The 24,714-nt window shown below is 45.4% G+C and overlaps 2 protein-coding genes across 5 annotated transcripts in view; one reads left to right on the forward strand and one right to left on the reverse strand.

Moving 5' to 3' along the window:
- Positions 1 to 1,585: 1,585 nt before the first annotated feature.
- Positions 1,586 to 8,888, forward strand: LOC139177781 (transcription factor CP2-like). Its single transcript, XM_070774447.1, has 7 exons — positions 1,586 to 1,740; positions 2,376 to 2,644; positions 2,734 to 2,807; positions 3,530 to 3,635; positions 3,718 to 3,857; positions 6,258 to 6,407; positions 6,663 to 8,888. The coding sequence occupies exons 1-7, from the start codon at positions 1,586 to 1,588 to the stop codon at positions 6,939 to 6,941; spliced, it is 1,173 nt and encodes a 390-aa protein (XP_070630548.1). The 3' UTR covers positions 6,942 to 8,888.
- A 3,385-nt stretch (positions 8,889 to 12,273) lies between these two features.
- Positions 12,274 to 24,714, reverse strand: part of FBXL20 (F-box and leucine rich repeat protein 20) — a 105,372-nt gene continuing 92,931 nt past the window's right edge. For all 4 annotated transcript variants that reach the window (XM_070773392.1, XM_019981240.2, XM_070773394.1 and 1 more), the window contains 5 exons: positions 24,523 to 24,583; positions 23,357 to 23,401; positions 21,640 to 21,696; positions 20,429 to 20,641; positions 12,274 to 19,061 (listed from right to left, as the gene is read on the reverse strand). In XM_070773392.1, the coding sequence (XP_070629493.1) occupies positions 18,954 to 19,061; positions 20,429 to 20,641; positions 21,640 to 21,696; positions 23,357 to 23,401; positions 24,523 to 24,583 (484 nt within the window). In that variant the 3' untranslated portion in view covers positions 12,274 to 18,953. The remainder of the gene's footprint in view (positions 19,062 to 20,428; positions 20,642 to 21,639; positions 21,697 to 23,356; positions 23,402 to 24,522; positions 24,584 to 24,714) is intronic.

Consider the following 24,714-nt stretch of genomic DNA (forward strand, 5'->3'; position numbering starts at 1 on the left):
GGGGTTCGGTCACTCAAGGGGGAATTAAGATACTGCATGCCTGTGGTGCAGTCCCCCTCCCCAGACCAGCTCCTGGTGGTGTCCTCTGAGGGGTCCACAGTCCACCAGTCTCCGCCTTTTCTACTTCCATCCTCCATAACAAACCACCTCCCACCACCTACTCATTCCTTCACCCCACTGGCACTTCCTCATCCTGCTCCACCCAGACCAGGGCCACGCCCTGCCTCCTCACCCTTCCTAGCCCCTTCCTCTGGCTTTCTTGGTATCTTGCTCTGTCCAGCCTTGGAGGGTCCCATGGTGGGGATCTTCTGGCCTTGAATCCAGCTTTGGGCAATGGGTGAGTCTTGAAGTCTTAGGGGTCTTAATGGGGATCTTGGGGACTCAAAGTTTCTTTGGCCCCCATTGGCAGGAATGTTCCCATCCCCTTTTCTCCTTTGGTCTGGCTTCATAGGAGAAGAATGTAGGTACAGGACTGGGGGGCCAGGTACCTGGAGGAACCCAGCCCATTGTGTGTGTGTGGGGGGAGTGGGGGTTGGCGGGGAGGGCGGCATACTCTTTGGTTTTCCTTCTCCCTTCCTCTGAGGAGGGGTTGCCAGAATCACAAAGCCTTGATAGTTAGGGTCACAGGAGGTCAGGCCACATCTTTGGAGCCCTGTGTCTGCTCTCTCAAACGCCCTTATCTGTTTACACCAAATACAGTAGTGGGAGGTGGGGGCAGCGGGCCGGGGCTGACTGTGTACAGTGACAACGGGTGCTGAGCCCGAGGAAGGGAGCCATCCACAAACACAGCCTGCTCCACACCCCAGGGCAGAGCGCCCAGCTGGACCCCCTCCCCTTCTGCCTTCCTGGGGAGGGGGCCATCCACAAACACAGCCTGCCCCACGCCCCAGGGCAGAGCACCCAGCTGGACCCCCTCTCCTTCTGCCTCCCCAGGGAGGGGGCACTCCCAGGCCCACCCCCCTTCACGGGTGTGCTCTCCTTCCCATCACCACCCTGAGCTGTCTCCACAGCAAGCTGGACTATATTCTGTAAACTCCAGTCCCCTAGCCAGGCAGCCCCCAGTGACAGGACAGGTGCTGGGCCATCACTGCCCCTCTATGGGGGGAGGCTGGGGGGCAGCCAGGGGGAGGCCAGGGGGAGCAAAGGCCCTTTGTAGGTCCACGTGACGCTGTGTGTCTGTTTGTCCTGTCTCCTGGAGTGGTCAGGCTCCTAGCCCCCATAGCGTCCTGTGAGGGGTCCAGGCAGTCGGTCTCCAGGAATCAACTTGGCTTATGTATCTGGAGCTAATCTCTTAGCTCCAGGGTGCCCCTCATGGTTCCTGGGCCTCTTGGGGAACGTTGAAGGTGGGGTTAGTGGATATCCATCCCTGTGACTGGTTTTGCTGCAAAACTGTCTCCCCTTTGAATTAATGATTGGTGGGGAGCCCTAGGGACATCATTTCTCCATTCCCTCCCTGGGCAGCTTGGGCTGCCTAACAGGTCCTGAGTTTCCTGGAGCCCTGGTTGCTCAGCCAATAAGGGGCCGAAGCCTTGCCCCACCCTTCTGTGTGTCCCTGCCTGTGTATAAAGCCTGGGGCCCCAGGTGGATGGCCCAGGGGGTCCAGCCCAACCCAGTGCTGAGCTCTCTGCGACACAGCTGGTCCTGCTCGCTCTCCAAGATGCTGTTTTGGCACAACCAGCTGGAGCACCTGTGGCCGAGCCCCAGGGAGCTGTACTGTGGGCTGCTAAGCAGCTTGCTCAGGTAAGGGCCAGAACCCCTCCCTCCAGCCCCCGAGGAAGGCCCTGATCTGATTTGTGATGGACACGGTAGGGCCATCTGTTTCAAGCTGAAGATTATGGGCTTCCTGCTCTTGGGGGGTGGTTGGTCAGGGCGTGCATGCTCAGTCATATCCAACTCTTTGCGAACCCACTGGGAAATGGTCAAATGTATCTGGAATTTAGTGGGTCCCAGGACATCTCAAAGCACCCTAACCACCCACCCACTCAGGACACATGTTGGGCAGTCACTGGCCATCAGGCAAGCCTTGAGGTTGCAAATTGCCACTTCCTTCTCCAGGGGATCTTCCTGACCCAGGGATGGAACCCGGGTCTCCTGCATTGGAGGCAGACACTTTAACCTCTGAGCCACCAGGGAAGCCCAATTTGGTGTGTGTGTGTGTGTTTGTCGCTTATTCGTGTCTGACTCTTTGCAACCCCATGGACTGTAGCCCACCAGGCTCCTCTGTCCATGGAATTCTCCAGGCCAAGAATACTGGAGTGGGTTGCCATTTCCTTCTCCAAATTGATGGCAGATGTTTGCAAATATTGTAGTGTTGGGGATTTGCACCTTGAGGGATGTCTGCTGGAGGCCAGAGCAGCTGAATGGGGACCCCTTAGGCCCTGGCTGCTGCAGGGGTACCTGCTTCAGCAAACTGTAGGCTCCCTGGAGGGCGAATCTGGCAGAAAGAGTCAAAGCCTCTTGGAGGAGGGGGTGGACAGGGCAGAAGCCAGCCGTGCCTTCCTCTTTCAGGAAGAGCTGGCCAACATCCCCCGAGCGGAGCAGCCCTGCCCCGTGTTCCAGTACGTGCTCTGTGCAGCCACTTCGCTGGCACAGGTGAACCAGGGTGCTCTGGGCCTGGGGATGGAGAGGGGCGAGCGGGGTGCTAGTGGGAGGCTGGACCTGGGGTGGGCTGGGGGTGGCAGGCAGCCTCTCTGCCCCTGAGAGGGGTGCCCACTTCCCCTCAATTTCTCCTAGGCCAGTCCTATGAGGTACAGATGCTCTGCAACCCCAAACTGGTCGATGCCACTCAGGAGCCCCGGCTGCTGAAGGCAAGTGCCTCCACTCCCAGAACTGGCAAAGGCTGGCTATGACTCTCCCTCTGGCAGGAAGCCAGTGTCACCACAGTGATGTCATTCTCAAGTAGAACCCGCTCACGTCCACCTTTTCATTTGACCTTCACAACAGCTCAGTGGTGGCGGGAATTGTTGAGGAAAAAGGCACAGTGAGATGAAGTATTATTTTCTCAAGGACACAGAGCCAGTAAATAGCAGAACCAGGATTTAGAAATACATTTACATAGCATTATTCACACACATGATTCCATCTCTCAGGAAAAAAAAAGTTTTTATTTAGCTCCCGTTCTTTGCCAGAAACTGTTCTATGCACTAGAGATTCAGGGGTAAAGAGACAGATGTGGCTTCTTTCCTTGGGGACTTGCGTTCTACTGAGACAAACATGTCATTGAACAATTTAGATACGATTACAAGTTGATTTACAAATCGCAAACTGCTAAGTGCTGTGAAGAAAGAGTGACTGAGTGCAAAGGGATTAACTCCTCCATTTTACAGATGAGGAAACTGAAGCTCTAGGTTACTTCCTCAGTTTCACTGCTTGTTGAGTGGCAGGTGGCCTCTGGACACAGATCTAGTTATTCTAAGTCCTTTTGCCCCATGTGGGTGGGAGGGAAGGTAAGGGAGAGGCTGGCAAGGTTGGCTTGTCCCAGAGGTGGGAGCTGGTTCCCAAATGCCACGGCACCCTCCTGTGCCCACAGAGCGTGGTGCATGTGGTTTTCCACGACCGGCACCTGCAGTACACTGAGCAGCAACAGCTGGACGGCTGGAGGTGGAGCTGGCCTGGGGACCGTATCCTGGACATAAGTGACTGGGGAGGGACCAGGGCCCTTCAGGGCTGCTGTCTGGCTTAGAGGCCCCTGTGGATGGGGCGGGCGGTGGTGCTGAGCCCTGCTCCCTGCCTGCCAATCTGTGCCTGCAGATATCCCTCTGTCTGTGGGGGTGCTGGAACCCCAAGTGCTGCCCTCACAACTGAACACCGTGGAGTTTTATTGGGACCCGACCAAGAGGACCTCTCTCTTCCTGCACGTGAGTCTGAGGCTGGGACAGGAAGGAGGCTGGAGGTCAGATGAGGGTGGCAGCAGCCTATATGGAAAAGAAAGGTGAGCTTGGGTGGAGGTCAGAGGAGGTAATAAGAATGAATCACTTCCAGAAAGCACCATGAGGAACAAAGGTGGACACATGTTGTTTGAATGTCACCGTAGGGAAGGACTTGTTAAACATTAAGGTGATGGAAGAAATGACAAGACACAGGACAGAATTTAGCTTCATAGAAAGTAATGGTCTGCAAAGTGTAGGCAAGATTAAAAGGAGACATCACATGGGGAAAACAGTTGCCACATATAACATACATGATGTTATATTTTAAATATATAAAAAATTCTCATACATTAAAAAGAAAAAGTATATGAAAGCTCAATAGAAAAATTGGCAAAGGATATAAGCAATTTATAAAGAAAGATACAAATTGCTAATACAAGTAGACAGTTCAAACTCACAAAATGTTAATAATGCTAATTAAAACTACATGTATATATGTACACACACACACAGCTTCCTTGGTGGTTCAATGGTAAAGAATCCACCTGCCAATGCAGGAGATATGCCTTCAATCCCTGGGTCAGGAAGATCCCCTGGAGAAGAAAATGGCAATCTACTCCAGTATTCTAGCCTGGGAAATCCCATGGACAAAGGAATGGCAGGCTACAGTCCATGTGTTGCAAAGAGTCATACATGACTTGACGATTAAACAACTACACACACACACACACACACATATGCAAACTGGCAAAGACTCTTAAAAAACTATTATTTGTAAGCTTTAGAGAAACAGACAACCTCATACTCCAAGAATGCAAATTGATGTATCCATTTTGTAAGTGGGCAAATTTTATTAAATTTAATATTCATACTCATTTTCCCAGTAGTTCTACCTCAAGAAATGCAGTGCTGAATAAGTACACAAACATAGCTTTAGCAGCTATTCATGCCCCTGCCATTTTTTATATTAAAAGATATTAATCAAAATGTCCATCAGATAAGGGTGGACTTTGAAATAGGTGTTTAGTAGTTTATAATGGAAATTGTGTAGCCATTATAATGATGTCTTGGAAAAAAAAATGATGTCTTGGAAATATTTCATGACAAGAGAAACTGCTTTCCCATACGTAAAGGCAGAATGTAGACTTGTGTTTAATGTTTGATTTCTATTTTGCAAAAATAAAAGTGTGTGTATATAAAAGTTGTGTTTTTTTCTTGCGCAGAGAAAAGATAGAAACAATACTTGAATGTTAACAGTACTCTCTGTGAGTGGTGGGGTGATGGAGATGCCCGTATCCTTTGTACTTTTTCAGTGCTGTACTGTACTTAGTTGCTCAGTCCTGACTCTGCGACCTGATGCACTGTGTAGCCTGCCAGGCAAGAATACTGGAGTGGGTTGCCATGTCCTCCTCCAGGGAATCTTCCCAACCCAGGGATATGAATCCAGGTCTTCCACATTGCAGGCAGATTCTTTACCATCTGAGCCACCAGGGAAGCCCGAGAATACAGGTGTGGGTAGCCTATCCCTTCTACAGGGGATCTTCCCGACTCAGGGATTGAACTGGGGTCTCCTGCATTGCAGGCGGATTCTTTACCAGCTGAGCTGCCAGGGAAGCCCCCTTGCATCTTCTATGTTGAATAGATTTCCTTTTATAATAAAAAGTATTGTCAAAATTCACATATAAGTCCCTTTTTTGAATGTCCTCTGTACTCTAAGCACCTGGACGAGGAGCCAGGTGGATATGGCACAATTTCAGTTCCAGTACTTCTTGGCATGGACCTTGCCTGGGTAATGTAATCTCTACGAGCCTCAGCTTCCCTACCTGTAAAGTTGGATTCTTTAACTGTTCTTCACAAGATTGCAGGAAGGCAATCACAACCACTGTAGTGGTTGTGCAGATCAGGAAGGCTTCCTAGAGTAGACTGCTAGGTTTAGCAAATAAAATACAGGACACTCAATTTAGATAAATTTTGAACTGGTAACTTTACCCTGGAATGGAATGTATGGGCTCAAGTGTGAGCAGAGAGCGCTTTCCCAGTAGAGGACTCTAGGGACAGCTATGCAGGTGTATTGGGGTGATAAGTAGGCTAGATGCATGGGTCAGTGGGTTCATTGATGGGAGGAAGAGCAGCCAGGCAGAAAGGCTTGTCTCTTTAAGGTGCTTGAATGCTGCGGTCAGGGACTTTGCTTCTCGTCTCATAGTCTTAAGGAGACACTGAGGGATTTTGAACCAGGGAAAGAACCTAATAAGGTATACCTTAAGAATAGACACTGGTTGGGGATGGAAAGTTGCTGTGGCTTACAGGTGGCAGACAGGTAGCAGGTTTCAGGTGAGATCCCTTGAATATGGGCAGGACCTAGATAGTCACCCTTCTTTTCCACCTCAGGTTCACTGCATCAGCACCAAGTTCACTCGGAAAAAAGTTGGGGAGAAAAGCGTCCCCTTCTGCCTCCAGATCGACACTTTCAAGCCCAGTGACAAGGAGCTTCCGCTGGAGCACCTGCATTCAGCTGGCTGCCTCCTCAAGGTGTTTAAGGTGCGGGCAGCATGGGGCCCTTTCCCCTCCTTCCCTCCCTCCCTCTCAGGGCTGTCACCCTGCCTTGCTGGCTGTGTGGATCTGACTTGGCATTGGGGTAGACCCTCACTCAGCCTGCAGACCCTGGACCTGGGACTGTTTCCTTCTCTGTACACAGATGGATGGGGCTTGGTCTCTTTCTCAGAGCCCTTCCTGTCATGAGAAGTGGGCAGGTAAGGAGGGGAATGCTGACATTTCCTTGTCATCCTCCTGCAGCCTAAAGGAGCTGACCGGAAACTGAAAACTGACCGGGAGAAGATTGAGAAACAGCCCGTGCATGAGAGAAACAAGTATCAGACAGCCTGTGAGAGCACCATCTTCATGGAGGTACGTGTGCTGGGCAGTGGGGGCCGGGGGGGAGAAAACATCCTCATTGTACACGTGCGGAAACTGAGGCCTCAGGTGTTGCGGCTGCTGCATGATCATCAGCACCCCCACATACACACCAGTGAGTCCCCGTTTCCTGCGAGGACAAACTGCAGTGCCTATAGTTGACGGTTCCCAGGAGCAGACGCTCACAGCCTGCCTCTCCTGTGCCCTGCTTCTGCGACTACCGGACTTCTGCTCCCTCTTCCTGGTGCATCTCCCTTGCTGCTGTAGCTCCTCCAGAAGTTCCCCAACTCCCCAGCCAGACCTGAGGCTAGTTTAACTCTCTTCATTGTGTGGAAATCTGATCTACCTGTGAGGGGCTCCTGGGGCAGGGACCAAGTTTGGCCCAAGGCCTGCCAACAGTCACCACTGCACTCCTGAATGTCCAGGCTAACCTTGCTGTTTGTTTGCCCCACAGTGTTCACCGTGGCCAGAGCTCGTTTCAGGGGCCCACCTGCCTCTGAGCCCTTTTGCTCTGACCTCTCCCCACTCCTGCAAGCTCCTGTCCCCGGAGAGGTGAGGCAGGATAAACACCTCCTATCAGCCCCTGGGGTGAGAGTGAAGAGAGAAGCCCTCAACTCAGGAGGCCAGCGAGGGGCAGGCCCAGGGGTGCCACTGAGGGAGCTTCTGGGGAACAACTGGGTGACACCAGGACAGGCCTAGGGAAGTGGGGGTAGGAGACTGGCCACCCTGCTCCTCTGAGCCAGACTCCCTGCTCCCCCATAGGCTCTGCTCCTCACCATCATTCGCCTTGGACACCTTGGGGGGCAGCCTAGCTCTTGTGAGTCTTCCCCCTACCCCCAACTCTTCCAAAGCCTTCTCAGCAGTTCCCTCTTTCTCCATAATAGGGTGGCCCTGCCCCCTGGTGGACAGATGTGGTATGGCCACAGATCGCAAAATGGTTGCCTGATGGCATTGGGCACGTCCCTTGGGCAGGATGAGCCTCCCTTCTCAGACTTGGGACCCCCAAGGGCAGGGATGTTTCCCCTCCACCTTGTTCTCAGTCCATGGGACCATGGTGTCACTTGGACCACTCTTTATGCCTCAGGGTCTGAACCCCGGAGCCTCCGTCCTAGAGACACAGCAGTGGTTGCTCATCGGCACTGGTTCTCCAGCTACTGGCGGTTGCTGGCCAGTTTCACTGGTGAGGCTGGGATCTGGTCCACAGGTAGGGACCAGACCTGGAGGGGACTGAGGGCACTCAGGCAGGAAGCCTGTCTGTCCTGGCTTGCTCTGTGTCCTTCAACTAACTTTTATTTAGAACTAATTGTTGACACAGCATAATGCTTGCTAGGCTCTCTTCTTGTGGATTATCTCATACAATTTATACATTACCCCTGAGGACAGGGCTCAGAGAGGCTAAATAACTTGCCCAAGGGCACATATCTAGCCAGTGGCAGAGGTGGAATTTGAATCCAAGTCTGACTCCCACGTCTGGATATACTAGGGCTATTTGTAGACTAATAGTGGATCGTATCCCTTGCCACCCTTGGTCTCTGGCCTCTCTTCCCCTAATCTAGCCCTGTCTGATTTCTCAGGCACTGATCTGCTGAAGCTTACTCCCCAGGACCTTATTCAGATCTGTGGAGCTGCTGACGGGATCCGCCTTTTCAATACTCTCAGAGCCAGGTGCTGGGCATTGCCAACCAGGGTTCCCTTTTCACTGTAGTGTGTGCGTGCTAAGTCACTTCAGTCACCTCTGACGCTTTGCAACCCTATGAACTGTAGCCTGCCAGGCTCCTCTGTCCATGGGATTCTCCAGGCAAGAATACTGGAGTTGAAAAAAAAAAAATATTGGAGTTGGTTGCCACGCCCTTCTCCAGGGGATCTTCCCCAACCCAGGGATCGAATTTGTCTGTCTCCTGCATTGGCAGGCAGGTTCTGTACCACTAGTGCCACCTGGGAAGCCCTGCCAGTGTAGTGGCACTTACCAACTCAGCTGCAGTCCTGTTTCATAGAATGTTTAAGTGGAAGGCACCTGAAAAACTACTCAACCCCACGTCTTTTTACAAAGTAAGAAACTCAGGAGGACAGTAAGAGACCTGAGGACAGCAACCTGCTGCCTGAGGCCAGAGCAAGGCTAGCAGAGTTGGGCTTAAGTCAGGCTGCTGTGACTTCTTTCTGTGCCCATCCGGTGTACATCACTGTTTCTGGGGGTACAGGTGGATTTTTCTCCTCTCCTCTCCCCACAGGGTCCAGCCTTCACTAAATCTTGGTGACCCCTCTCCCTAGACACCTGGGAGGAGGTGGGGTTCTCCCAAAGGGGCTAAAACTGGGACCTGTTAGTTCAGGTTTGAACGTAGACTTTTCTCTTGGCCCAGGCCGATCCGACACCAGCTGACCTTATATGTTGCTCAGGAGACCTGTAGGCAAGACGATGAGGTTCCTAAGAACCCTGACTCAGGTGAGGTTCTGGGGTCTTGAGAAAACAAAAGAAGAAAGCCAGGCGTAGCTGCATGAAACCTCTTCTGGTCTGGGACCCAGCATGCCCTTGGCATTCTCATCTTCTGTAATTTGACTAGTCTTCTCCTTCCAGTATGTTTCCCTGGGTTTATTCCTCCATGCTCTACACTCTGATTCCACAAATATCATCCAATTTGTCATTCTGTTAGTACAAGGGATTAGAACACTATAATCTTGTTACTGCATTTGGGCTTCAGTCATTCATACAGCGTCCCATCGCTTCTTTAAACTGGAGGTTCCTCTCAATTTGAGGCCTTGCCAGAGGTAAGGAATGGGAGGTGAAAATGGAAGTGAATTTATAAACTTTTTTCCTTTACTCCTTCTCCCCATCTGGGCACCTCCCAATGAGCTGTTACTTTGCCCTCTGGGCAGTGGCACCCCCCACTGACTCTTGCCCCTGTGCTGCCCACACCCCCAGGCTTTTATCAAGAGATCTCCCTGGATGAACTCAGTGCTGTAGAGCTCCTGGGGAAACTGGCTGAACTCCTGGCCCTCCCAGCCAATCAGGTCCACCGTCTTTTCCATCAGGGCCCAGGGGGCATCCTCATTCTCCTCAGTGACCAGGTAAAGTAGGCAGTGGTTCCCTGCACAGTCCCATGAGGTTGGAAGGCGGCTTGAATACTCTTCCAACCTCAGGCCCAGTCTCGCTGTCTCTGCCCTAGCTTGTTCTGTTTGGTTCTAAGAACAGAATTGTCTTAGTGACCCCTTCTCCCTTGCAGGTGGCTCAGAATCTTAAGGATGAATCGTACTTTGTGGCTGTGGTGAAGAAAGGTAGGGATTTTAGAGGGAGAGGTTGTGTGCCTGGCAGGCCCTAGAAAGGTTAAGATTGTCTTATACCATCTCTTAAATGAGACTGAAAGTTTCCTTGAAGGTGTGTTGTGGGTACTGTGCCCCAACCAACTGGTGAACATCTGCTCCATGCTAGCTTTGCGTCAAAACAACAGTCATATAGCTAAGAACAGCTACTCATTGCTCAGTAAAAAGTTAACAATATTCTCATGAGGGAAAAATGCCCTGGTTTGAGGCAGTTATTAGGAGAGGGAAAGCCCTTGCTCTCCCCACCACACTGCCGCAACCCAACAGTCATACAGGTCACAATGGCAGGTGCTTGCTGGACATCACCTGGAGCACAGCACTTCCGATCAGCAGGCTGGTGGTCCTAGTTATTCACTGTCTGTCCTCTCTCCCTCCTCTCTGCTCCTGTACCCAGGGAGGTCCTAAAGAGCTGGACTCGGGCCCTGGAAGAACATTTGATGTGGCAGATGTACCACAGGCTGCTTTGATGTTTGGGAACAGCACAGTAGGTTGGGGGTCTGTCTCATCCCACTAGAGCCCCTTCTTTTTTAAACTGCTTTCAGTGCAGAATCTAGATGGCTACTACCTGGTTCTGACCTAGGCCCAGAGGTACCCTGCTCAAGAGGAGGAGACTGGTGCCAGCCTGGTTCTTTGGGGTCCTGTGTTCACCAGTAGCCTTTTTAAAATCCTCAGATGCTTCACCAGGGTTCAGGTGAAGAGCCAAACCATCATGGGTCCTACAAGCAGGCCCCAGGCTCATGTTTCTGCTCAGCAGCAAGTCGCTGGAACCCCTGAGACAAGCTGAGCTGAGCTGGCCAAGCCTGTGAGGCAAACACCCTGGCAATATGGATAAGCAACTCTTGCCCTAAGCTGCTCAACTACGGCTATTCTTGAACAATGAGGTTATACGGCTTTATTTTTTTAAATGTAGTTGAATTAAAATCTTAATTTTGTTTCATTTTTAGGTTTATAATCTACCTGAAACTTAATTTTCTGTGTATTTTTTTTCCATGTAGAAAACCAACTTTATATGTACTTCTTAAGTAAGTGATATTAGACCATGTTTTATTTCATTCCTTTTTTTTCCTCCCAATCCCCTTCCCTTAAAACTTTCTGATGGAAAATTTTAAACATACTGAAAAGAAAAACCCATGTGTGCATGGTGTGGAAGACAGACCCAAATGCCTTTATTAATCATTTGCCCCATTTGTCATTTACTGATCATCTCTGGTGAGTCCTAAACCTGCTGACCTCTGGCTAGGGAGGGTAGGCAGAAGGAAGACTTTAAACACTGGATTAACAGGATTAAAGGACAGGAAGGGAGAATCTGCATATTGAAGTTCAAAGACCTAGAACTTGCCTCCCTCAAAGACCAAGGCTGCCTCAATAAGGACAAGGAAGCAGGCAGGCATCTGCTTGTACCCCTGGAAGGGAGCGTGGGACCCCGTCAGCCCCAGATGACCAGTCCAGACTAGGCCTTTACCTCATGCAGCATGAGTGGATTTCAAGTGAGGCTCATGATTCCACAGGGCTCCCCAGGGGTCTTTCAGGGCAGGGAAGATACCCTGAGATCTAAATTGAGGTTGCTGATCCGGCTCCACTTCTCGTCCCTATCTCCACTGAAGGATAGGGGCACCACTGCATTTAGCCTTTGTTTATCTTTCAAGCTAGGAGCCTCCAGCAGACTAGACACTGAAATGAAGCGAGTAAAAGCAGGTAACGTGCTTACTGTATGCCACTGTTACTGCTTTTAATCTCCACAACTCTAAAACAGGTACTGCTGTCCCCACTTTACCAGCAAAGAACTGAGATAGAGGGGCTAACATGGAATTTATTTGATTAACCATTACACTACTCCCTCACTCCTTTTTAGTCTAAGGGCAATTCTCTGCACAGATAAGGAACTCAGATTGAACTGTTACTATCATATTAATTAAGACAAAGGTTTTTTAGAAACTCTGATTTATGTCTTCCATTTTTCTTAGAGACAAGTGGAGTGCAGGGTATTAAGGCTGTTGAAAAGGCTATTGAAAAGATACTAAATACTTAAAAAAATTAATGAAGAGTACTAATTAAAGGATAGTAAAAAAATAAAGATGCCAAAAAGATTGAGCCTCGGGGGCCTTTACACACCAGGGGTTCAAGGACATTAAGAATCTTAGCTACAAGTCAGGCTATTTCCGCAGCAAAATGAAAAGTCTTCACAGCTTATTTCCTTTAATTACATCATAAAACAAAAATTAGAACATACAGGAAACAATAATAGTTACATAACAATTTACTTTATATATTTATATATAAAAAACATTTTTTTTTTTTTTTTAGTCCAAAGATTTTTAAAGCAAAAGGAATCCTCTACTGCCACCTTGGATTTTATTTATTTTAAATAACCCTCCCTCCCCCCCACCCCCCAATCTCAAGCGCCAAAAGTACTGGGTGGAAACACAGTTGCTTGGACAGCTAATGGAAGCTGCTGTTAAGTCACCACGGAGGAACTGTGTTGGCCCCAGGGACTGGCTAAGTGTTGGGGCAGGCCTGGTGGAGAAACAAGCAAGCAGCGGCTCCCACACACCGAAGCTCTCACTCCAGGGCAGGCCGAATGGCTGGACAAGGCTTAGGCCAGACAGCGATGTTGGGGATCAGACCCTGCCAGTCAACTGTTCTCTGCATTTTACCCCTTCCTCAGGGAGTGGGGGTGGAGGCGGGGCCATGAAAGGGTCAAACAGCCTGATTTGAAGATAAAATTTCTCCCACAGCACCATTTACCCATCCATCTCTGTCCCCAAGCAGAGTCTGGCAGGCAGGGGGAGTCCTCACAGTTCTCTGAGCTCTGCACAGCCTGTTTCTCAGGTCTGCGCTCTCAGGGTCACTGGAAGGTGGGCAAAGGTGAGGAGAGGAGTTGGGAAACGACCAAGGCAGGTTACTTGGAAAACAATTCCTGGGAGGAGGAAAAAAGAGGCAGCCAGAATGGGAGGCATCTGAAGGGTGATCATAAAACAGGAAGGGAGAAAGGCAAAATTAAGGCCTTTCTCTCCCTGGAGCAACTCTTCGGACTGAGTAGTCACAGATCCTCAGGGGCCAACTCTGAGAGCTGCAGCATGGTGAGGGGAAAAAAAAAATCCCCAAGTATCTTATGATGAGCCCTATCTCACAGATCTTGTATATGTTAGAGGTTAGTGTATTTTTCAGGGGCAGGGTAAGGAGGGAAGTGAGAGAAGAAATCTCAGGCTCACCTCTTCCTGTACTTATTAGAAATTAACAGTCATCAGAGAAGCACAGATAAGAAATTATTCTTAAGAGAAGGGAAGGAGAAAAAAAACAAAAAACTGATGTAAACCCAGAAAAGTAGCAGCAAAGGTTTCACTTATTATAGGTCTATTATATAGCACTAGGAAAGAAAATCATTCAAGTCTTTAGGCAGGGAAAGGTAAAGGAATTAATCAAACCATGCCAGTTAGAGACTCCTTTTTCAAGTTAGGATTTTCTAAGACTTTAGGTTCTCATTCACTAGTGCCATAAAAAAAAGAAAACAAAGAATAATGACATCAGGGGATGAGAAGGGTTAGGCTAAGGTAACAAGCACATACATGTATGTGAGCAGCAGTGTGGGACAGATCTGAGTTAATAGTAATAAGCAGTATAAGAGACGCTGCAAGCCAAAACTTAGTGGGGCAAAGCTTTCTTCCTTCACTTTAATTAAAAAAAAAAAAAAAGAAATTACTTCAAAGGTTTTCCTGGGTTCTTGGGGGTATGGCAGTTGAGAATACATGTGTCTGCACAGCTCTCTTCCCTCATCTCTCCCTGAGATGGGGACTCTCATTTACTTCCTACCTGCTCTTGCTCTGGTGGAAACCACACCCAGAAGTTGCTGGGAAGCACTGGTGGTGTTCAGAGGTGCCGATCCCTTTCTGGGTGACACTGGTCTGCTGTGTGCAAAGTAGAAGCCCTCCTTGCCAGGAAGAAGGGCATGGAGTTCATTAGATGGAAAGTAAATCTGCCTACAGGCGAGGCAGTTGTTTCTACATATTCAGGACCGATGCTCGTACCTGAAGCAAAGTACCCCAGTTCCAGAACCAATTTTCTCCTTCACTTTGAATTGCAACTACCATTTCCCCACCCTGATTCTTCAAAACAAGACACTGAAAAATACAGAAAACCAAAAGGGTCAACTGATATAGTTTTGGTTGTTCATGGTTCTTTTTCCTAAAAGGGCAGTGAACCACCCTGCCTGAGGAAACACTGAGTCCCGACACCTGGGAACTAACCTCTACCAAGGGCTTACTCAACAAAAACAGGAGGCAGAGATGAAAGAATTGCATTACGGCATTTTTTCTTAACACCCATGTAAACCTGTCCAACAATTTTTTTTTCCTGCTGAAAATTAAATGTACCTCTCTTGGGCTCCAAAGATTCACTCAGACTCAGCTGAGAAGTTCTTACTGACTTTCTTAAGGATCAAAGGCTCCCGAGATGTGGAACTGATGTTCTTAAGGATAAAAATGGGCAAAACAGGTAGACTTGCCTTGGGGTATGGGGAAGGGGGATGGGTGGGCTGCAGAAGCCCTTCATGCAGAAAACTCACTTGCCTCAAATGGTAGAAAGTTTGTTTCAAGTGGGAGGGCAAGTTAGAGCAGCATGCTCTCTTGCTGGAGATGTCGACATGTTACATTTGGACATCTGGACACAGCAAATACAAGCCAAATTACCTGGATTAATTATACCCTACTGAAATGGTTGTATACAGGTTTCTGTATGTTCCAATCTTCTAATTAACATTTATGATAGAAATAAAGGTGAGAGGCTGAGACTTTGTGACTCCCCTCACCCTCCTACCACTTTAGGGTTCTTTGGTTCAAGATCATTGTAAGGGGGAGGGTTCTGCCTCAAGACCTCCAATGAAACATCCTATCTGTCTTCTCAAACAAGACTTGACTAATTCACATGGCTTAGGTTTGAGGTGGTTAAAGATCCTAGAACTGGTGGGCAGATAGAGAAGGCAATTTTTTAATAAAATGTTCTGGAAGCTCAAAGCATACCAATGAAGGAGTGTCAGCCAGGATGCACAACAGGGATAGAAAATTAACCTTAAATCATGCACACAGGGAGGGTAAAAAAGCAGAACAGACCGATTTCCTTTAAACCCTTCCTCTCTCGTGGCAGTTGTCATGAGCAATCTGACTTTCAGCTCAATAAACATTAAATGGACAAGGGTCCACCATGACCAAGTGCTCCTTGCTCTAAATAACATAGTCACCAAGGATACGCTGCCCATAGGCAGGTAGGAAACCAACTCTTCTTTCCTGGGATACTCTCACACTTCCTAACAACTTCAAACTAAGACAGGTTCCAACTTATACTTTGTTTAGCCTCCCATGGCATTTGTGGGTTATCAAACCAGTAACAGTGCATTTTACAAGGCAATTAGAAGAAATAAAAGAACTTGACTGCTACAGCACTGTAGCTATACTGAACCATTCAAACAGTTTGGAAAGCCTGAAATAAAGCATCATAAAAATATTCACCAGATTTCTCTCTAAAAGGTGATATAAGGAATATGAAAAATTTCTGACTTACATGTCTACTAAATCAACTTAATGGATGTGGAAATTTATAAAAACCACTTAAGAAATACTTTTACATCCACTAAAGAACAGAATAAGATGAGAAATATTTTTTACATAAAAGCACAATGTGCTTTCATATTCCAAATATTGGAAAAAAGGGAAGAAGCCAGATTCCCTTATTCCTTATATCTGACAGTTTGATTTCAAATTCAGTAAGCACACACCAAAGATCACTCAGTGAAAAATGGCCTGAGCTGCCTTACAGTTACTGAATTCAAGGTTGCCCAGATCAGGACAAGAATTCAGAGAGGAAGCCAGATTGAAGACATGGAAATAAATTAGCAGTATCACTGGGAGTGAAGCTTTAAATAGAAGGCAAGGATGGGTATATAAAGGAAATGGGAGAAGTCTATGCAAAAAAAAAAAAAAGCTGGAATCATTCCCTTCATAGGTAGGGTCAATGAAGATGTAAAAGATACTGATGATGCTGGAAACCATAAGGGGAAAAGGATGCTTAGAAAAGAGATGATCTGGATGTGTAATAACTTTGAGGATACCTTCTTACTTTGCCCAAATCTCTTCTCACTTTTCACTCTGGTTTTTTTTTTAATTGAAGGCACACTCCAGAATCAGACAAAGAGACCAATAAGTTTTTCCTAATGTTGAGTCAGGAAATATTACGTTCAAATGACAGGACCCTTTCCACTTGACCAAAACTTACCATGGGTTCTCAAAGTCCTGTATCATTAACCGACACAGGTTTCAGATTGGCATAAAAATACATGTCCTTCCAAGCTTTATGGGCCTCAAGTTTTCTTGAGAAAGGAACAAGGCTCCTGCCTGACCATATACACACCAGTGCTGCATACTCCAGGGCCTTTATGCTCTCACTGACTCTGTTCTCACCTGCACAAGCCCGCAGAGACTTGCACAGGGGTGCACTCTTTGAGAAGAGAAACAGCATTTTCAAGACATTCATGTACTAGTGAATAGGTTTGTTCCTTTTTTAAATAAAGTACCTCAAGAACTTCAACTGTTGGGAAATTAAAATCCACACTCACTAATAAATCAAGGTTTTATTCAGGCACTATTTTTTTTTTTTTAAACTTTGTATGTTAGAGCTGTTGCCCCCTAAATACATATACATACATATATATATATAAGTTTTGTTTGAGTGAGTTACCTGGGGATCTGAATATTTTCAACCACATTTAGAAGTGTGTGTGCAAATGTGTATATGTATATATGTGGGATATAGCCAGGAGAGTGGGTCTCACTTTTAAAAAATATATTCCTTATGTGGTAACCTGAAAAGAGGATAAGGGAAAGGAAATGAAAAATACATATAATTTGAGCTTTTAAAAGGGTGTAATAATAAAATTAGATTTAAAATAAATTTAACATGCTAACTAATGGTGGATAGTAGGTTCCTAGGACCTTTTCAACTAATTGCTTATGGAAAAGTAAATCACATTTTATTCTTACATATGCTAGTATTACTAACACCTGCAGCATTAAAACAAGCCTTTTCACAGCCTGGATCATGTAGAAGATGACCTAAGATTGTGGTGCGTTGCACATTAATGTCCTAAAAAACCAAAAGTCATCCTATTAAAAAAATCACACAAGGTTTCTAACCTTGATGTTTAGAAATCTACTTCTTACACTTCAGAAACTTATTTTATTTCCCTCATCCTCTATGATTTTTTTTTTTTTTTTTTTGATGGGGGGGAACTTCTTCTTTGACTTTGAGTCATGGACACTGAATACTCTGCTCTAAGTTCTGGTGACCAGGCTGCCCAACACACTGAACCCCCTACTTCCTCTCAATGTTCTCTTTCTGCCACCCCAATGCCTTTACCTGGCTTCTCTGATATTTCATTCATGGAAAGTCTGTGCTCAAGAGAGAGATGGCTGATGGGTTCTGAAAAGGTTCTAGTCCTTTGAGGCTCCAACATTAGATATGATACCAAACACTGATGTACAGCTGACCAGCTGTGATAGGGTCATTCTCGCATCCCTGATAAGCTGAAATGGGAGGAAAAAAAGAGAAACAGCCCAGCTCAATCGCACAACTCCTTGAGCAGCATTCCTGCTAAAGTAGAACAAATCTCACAGGCACAAATCAGAGATGCCACTGATCACACCTAGATTTTGGTCAACACACAATATTTGAGCTTTGGTGGCGGTGGCTTTCAGTTTCAGCTTTGGGATTTGCCATTCCACTCTTTTCTAATAATGCATTTCTCTCTCCTCATTAAGTTAGATGGAAGGAAAAATGTGCAGAGGGGAATACTGGGTGTATCATGCATATTATCATTTATCACAAGATACAACAAAAACCAAAAGGCAAAGTTTGTTTTCATCAAAATAGTCTTAGCTCAATTTCTTCTCATAATTTTTCTTGACTGGCAAAGATTCAGGCAGGGTCCCCTAATGGTAAAATTTAGAATTAAAAAAATATTTATTGATAATGTCTCTTTTAAAAATGTTTGGTAACCCCAACTAATTATCCAAAATGCAAATTGTAAACACAACAACAGCAAAGGAGTAACAACTGAGTGTGAGTAAGCAGACTATGAACAGATGACAGATTGAGCAAGAGTGCAGGAGGGAGCAACAGAGAATGAAAGACAGGTACACAGTGTGCTACAGACAGTGACAATTTGAGTGAATAAGTCATCACATCTGGACCACAGTGATTTCAATGCAACCATTTAGCAAACCTCTGGGCCAAATACTAAAACACAGTAGGAGGAATGGACAAGCCTTCTTTGTGAGCATGCTCAGCATGTTGGCATGGGAACAAGGAAGCACGGCAGCTCTTTAGTCATCTCACAATGGATGGCTACCATTTATAGGATGCAAAGAAATTTTCCCTCTGGTCCCTGATACAACATGTATTGTTTTTCTATGCTTTCCTTGACCCTGGAGGACTGCAGTTGCTGTTCCAAAATTGCCAAAGAAACCCCTTAACAAAATAAAGAAACCACAGTAGCAGTAAAACTGGGTTTGCTGGAATGCCCCCTTCCATCTACCTTGCTTATGATTTTCTTCTGGGCACATCCAACAGGAATGGTTAAGTTTTACCAATCCACATGATAAAGCCAGCACGAACTCAGTCCCCTGGTCACAGAGACAGACTGGGTCAGGGTGAGAGTGGGTATGCGTATTTATGTGTGGCTCTGGGGATCTGGACACCGCCCTCACTTTGTAACCTTTGCCCGGAACACTGGGGTTGCTTCCAATGGAGATCCACGGTAACTCTAGAAGTGTCATTAAATACTCAGTTCACCAAGGTTGACCACCTCCATTGTCATAGGATGATGCAGCATCTGCAGAAGCGCTGTCTGCTGCCCCCTACTGATGGGGGTGGAGTGACAGGTGCGAAGTAGGCGTGGACTTTAATATTGGGTAAATGGGTCTGAAAGAAGACAGAAACGTTACTAAGAGGGAGGCCTTCAACAGAAACAGCAAGGTTGCTTTTCAGAAAAACCAGAGGGACTGAGTGGACACGAAGGCAGAACAGAGGCTGAGCACGGACAGCATGTTGAGACCTAGGTTCTACTTCATACCATCCCAGATTATTCCAAAAGACCATATTAGTTCACATACCTTTGGCTGCTGCGTCCATAATAATAAAACTGGGGGCAAAGGTCATGCTAATCTCTTAACCTGTCCCAAAGGGATTCCTGGTTGGAGTCCCATAGCTGGAAGAAATTATATAAACTTAAAAATTAATTTTTTCCAAGCCATTATGGACAATGTTTCCTCTGATATCTTTAAAAACCCATTATCCTCTTTTAACTAACATGTTTCTAACATTTACTACATAAATGGTTTCTAAACTCCTACTATGTTCAAGGCATTGTGCTAGTTCTGTAAAGGGACAATGGTCAAGATAGAGATCCTGCTCTTAGGGAACTTAGGAGTCTAGACATGCACACAGATAGCTAGACTGGAAGAGTGCTAAGTGATTCTTGAGGATTCAGAGGTGGAATCCCCGGCTGGGGTGGAATCCAGCCAGGCGGACCTAGGGACCATAGGCCACAGAAGCAGCTCTGGATGACCTGTGGCTTTCCTCTTTTGGTAAAGAAGAGATATGGATGCAAGGCCTTCCCACTGCAATTACATTCTCAGTCCTCCAGGTCTAAAGGGAGAGGTGGAATTGAGGTCAACTGGAACTTCAACTTAAATCTGCTGCTCCTTTATGCACTCTGATGCTATTAAGGCCAACACAGATATTTTTAAAGGTTGGTTTTAAGGGCCAAATTAAGCAGAGGGCCTTTCCCACAACAGGTGTGGAGCAGATGTTCCAATAAATGTCTGTTGAGCAGAACAATCCAACACAAAGATTCATCCAGTCTTTTATAACCTCTTTGCTGGCAACCTGTCTTTCAGTGATTTGGCTATACATGAGTCTGTTATGAAGGATGGGGCAAAAATAAAAGGTAAAAAATGGTGATCCAACCACCATTTGCTGTCTTAAAAAAAAAAAAAAAGATTCCTAGCACAAGAGTTTGATATGAAAGGCTATACAAATTAAAAAATTTAAACCCCATTTAACTAAATATTTTTTCATTATTTTTTTCATCCTGCTAAACTTCCATCAGGAACAACAGGAAAGAACTATCTACCCTTAGGTTTCCCTGCCATCTTTTTTTCTCATTGTTGAAAATCCAAGTAAATACATAAATCACAGGAATCTAAACCTTAGAAAAGGAAATGGAGGGGGAAAAAAAGAAAGAGTGCTGAGAAACTAGAGCCAGAGGATGATGCTGCCATCTTTACCCTGAGTCTCTTGATTCCAGCCCGCGTGATTTGCTGGCAGTCATAGAGTTCTATCCGCTCGAGGCTGTGACAGCTCTTCAAGTGCTCCAGGGACGCATCTGTGATTAGGGGACAGTTGTCCAGTTCAATCACCTCCAGCTGGTCATGGGCGCAGGCCCCGTTCCCCAGGTGACGAATTCCATCGTCTGTGATCAGCTCACAGTGAGACAGACTCTGCAGCCAAATAGAACAGGGAAGGACACTGAAATATTTAATAGCATTCTTTGAATCAGAGGCCTGTGTGTAACCAGGAAAAAGAGCTTGCTGGTTTGATTCCGAAATATATCGAGCCATCACTAGAGCCATGTGGTGAAATGAAGAATGCATATCAGAGTTGGTGGGGTTCTGCTTTTGATAATCAATGATCAACATTTCTCTGGGTGATTCTAAATACATCTTGTGAATTCCTATAATGACTGTGAAATAGTTCATAAACAAAATAAGACATCTCCCACAACCCTCTTGACACACAAATTATTAATACTTTTCCTCTCTTACTGGGACAAGGGTGGGGGTGGCACTCAAGCTTTTCCTGTAAACATTTTTTTGAAATTTGGACTAAATATTGAATACCTGATGCAGGGCAGCCCAAATAGTTTATTACCTGAAGATGATTCTTACAGCTGTAAGATGTGGTCACCTGTTAACTTTACAAGTTTTCCTTAAATCCCTGGTTCCTCCATGTGAAACACAGAACCCTTGACTGAAACATGGTTTAATGTGCCACAGAACACCAAAAATGAGCCTAGATACAGAACAGACAACCTGAATTCTTTCTCACAGTGTTACTGGAAGCAGTAGCAGAAACTCCCTCCAAGTAAAGCTTTGATTGGTTCTGTTTTATAGGAACATTTAGTCCCAGTGAGAAGGAAGCAGACTGTATTTGGGGCCATCTCATCTCTTGGATCTCTAGAAATTTAAGCATCATTCAGGCTGGAGTGTAATTCATGCAGGAGGGAGAAAAACTGTCAGTTTTCAATCTCTAAGCATCGATAGAGAAAACATTTAACTTTTCCAGTTTCTATCTTTCTCCCTTAGACAAGTCCTCCCTTGGTCTTCTGTAAGTTGACAATTTGGAGAAATATACTTTCCCAAGATGGTAACCAGACACCAATAGAGCTCAGTTTTGAATAAATTCAATAAATATATAAAATTTCCAAAGTCAAACTCACCAATACTTGAAGTCGAGGACAGTGTATAGAAAGTTGGATTAATGTGCTATCTGTTATCTGAAAGAAACATGTAAGCTTATTTTAGGTGTAACTGCAAAAAACTCATGGGCCATACCACATTTGACTACACTTCCAGTCTGATATCCTGATAATTATCAAACAACAGAATCTTAAGGTTGAAATCCCATCAGCTACCAGAACCTGTTTTTTGAGAATCTATCCAGGCTAGACTTAAATTCATCTAGTCATCTTTGAACAGGTCCGTTGAAAATTGTTTTTGAAATAAACGAAAACTTGTCCCCTCATAACTTCTACCCACTGGACTTTGTTTGATCTCCTTAGAACCATCACGGAAGTGAATCAGAAGACACTGTTCCATGAAAAAAATTAATGTAGGAACATCCTCAAGTTTTTAGATATCTAACCCATATTTTTACAAACAATGCCACAACTCAGGACTGGTAACTGGTATGTCAGTTATTTCCCTCAAGGATGGCAGAAAGAAGCTGCTGGGTTAACTACGAACATTCAATAAGGAAAAACTCCTGAGAAACAACAGTCTTTCATAATTATCTTAGGATGAAAAGTAAATCAGCGTTTCTTTTCAAATTTGTCTCCAATTCTGAAATTATTATTATAAATCACATAACTCCACAGGGGCTAAGAAATGGCAGGGGTAGGGGATTATAGTGGGCAAGCATGTGTGCATCATTCAGAAGGAGTGGACACCGGAAAGGACACACAGGCACGTGCAAGAGACGGACGTGAACATGTTTTAGTTTAATTAGGATTGACAGGTACTAAGTAGTGTCCAGATAACAAACAGTTACCTGGAGTATATAGAGTTACTGAATATATAGCTGCTATAGTTACCGAAGTATCTTTTATTCTTTATTTTTACCATTAAAAAAATTCACTGCTTTTTTTAAAAGTTTTTATTTTGGCTGTGCTGGGCCTCATTGCTGTGCACAGGCCTTCTCTAGTTTTGGTGAGCCTGGGTTACTACAGTTGTGGTGCTCGGGATTCTCATTGCAAAGGCTTCTCTTGCTGTGCAGCGCAGCCTCTGGGGCACACAGGCTTCAGCAGTTATGGCGCATGGGCTTAGTTGCCCTGTGGCATGTGGAACCTTCCTGGACCAGGGATCAAACCCATGTCCCCTGGACTGGCAGGCAGATTCGTTACCACTGGATCATCATGGAAGTCCACCTTCTTTTCAGGAGTCCCCCTTTAAAATTTCTCCCTACCCAACCAACAAACTCAAAGCTCTTAACATTGGTAATAAAAGAAAGTGTTAATAAGGTAGTAAGTCTGCCTGCCTGAAGGACAGGGTTCCACACAGAGTTGGGTCTCTAGGGTTTATGATATATGAGGCTCCAGGTCCAATTAAGCTAAAAAGGGACAGATATCTATCAGTGTCGTGGGGCTTTAATTATTTACTAGTATCATAACCCTGTAGATCTAAAGAAATATCTTAATATCTTTATGATCTGAATGCCTGATCCTTCTTTCTTTCTAATGGCAACCTTACTGATGACATGTATTTTCCTAGCACAAATTGCATGAGCACCTGTGCCTGGTATGCCTGGATGACACCTCAATAAATGGACAGCAAGCAGGCTCTATAATATGTGAGGGTAGGGAATTGAACGTTCCGACGTGCATGTATTATGTACATTTCTATTATACTGTATTTCCGAGTAAAAATCCACAATCTTACCTGAACACACTCTTCCAGGTCCATCTTTTCAAGCTCATGGCAATTCTGAAAAATACAAACAACCCAACATTATAGAAAAAACATTTAAAATACAGGAAAAAATTAAGGTCAAAAAAATAAATGGTATTAAATGTACCGATGAAATCTCAAGAGCTTCAGAACTGGTGTCATTTTAATACCACTTCCTACCTTATTCCATTACTTACACTTTTTTAAAAGGCCTGTATCATAGTGAATTTCTCAATTATTCCACACTTAAAGTATCTACTATCTAAGAAGTCCAAAGGAATAAATTTCCTGAATATTCACTGAGATAATATAGAGATCCTTTCAACCAAAAACAATTTAATGAAAATGATTTCTTTGGAAGCACAGGAAGGGAATCTGTGTCTTAATCTAGTTATGCCAAGCGCTGCCCCCTGTTCCCTCCCCCATTAGTATTCCATTGATCTGCCCTGAAAGCAAATGCCCTTTCTCGTGGTCCATTACACTGGTCAAAGATGGTATACTTTAAATACTATTATACAGTGACTTAAAAGCCCCTTCATGTATTAATATCTTGTGGAGAACACAGAAAATCTCTTAACATCTCTCCATTTATGGAGAAGGAAATGGCAACCCACTCCAGTACTCTTGCCTTGAAAATCCCATGGACGGAGGAGCTTGGTGCAGGCTACTATCCATGGGGTCGCAAAGAGTTGGGCACGACTGAGCGACTTCACTTTCACTTTAAAACCATAAATGTAATTGGTTTTCCTACCTTTTCATGCCAAGTTATTCCATTAAAAATATAATGAAAAAAAAATCTCTCCATTTAGATTAGGCTTACATGTTTCTTTCAACATTCATTCACCAGTTGCACACCAAATAACCAAGTAAATCTTTCACAAAGCACTAGGAAATGCCTGCTCAGTTTAACCTAGCATCTTATGAAAAAGTGGAAAATCAAGTCTCTTGAAGGAGTGTCATGCTCTCCAACCCATGTCTACCTTTCCAGAGCACTTGCCTGAAGCTTCTGCCCAAGAATGCTCAGGAACACCAGCCACAGATGTATTCTCCCACATCCCATTCCTCAATTTTCTGTTCCTTACATTTCCCTATGTTGTTCATTCTTCTGAAATTAAAAATCCTGAACAAAGCCTACAGAACCTGAAGAAAACACTTACCCTGGCCAGAGTGGTAAAGCCTACATCGGTTAATTGAGAACATCTTGCCACTTCTAATATTCTGTTAAAAAAACAAAGTGAAAGTCAACCCCTTGGTCCCTGAAAACTGGGTCTTCTAAAAGAGCAAGAATTTAAGAAAACAACCTCCTATTCCCTAAGGTCTATGTAACACAGAATGACATTCACAGCTAA

This window comes from Bos indicus, chromosome 19, assembly GCF_029378745.1.
Source record: "Bos indicus isolate NIAB-ARS_2022 breed Sahiwal x Tharparkar chromosome 19, NIAB-ARS_B.indTharparkar_mat_pri_1.0, whole genome shotgun sequence".
In the NCBI taxonomy this organism is placed as follows: Eukaryota; Metazoa; Chordata; class Mammalia; order Artiodactyla; family Bovidae; genus Bos; species Bos indicus.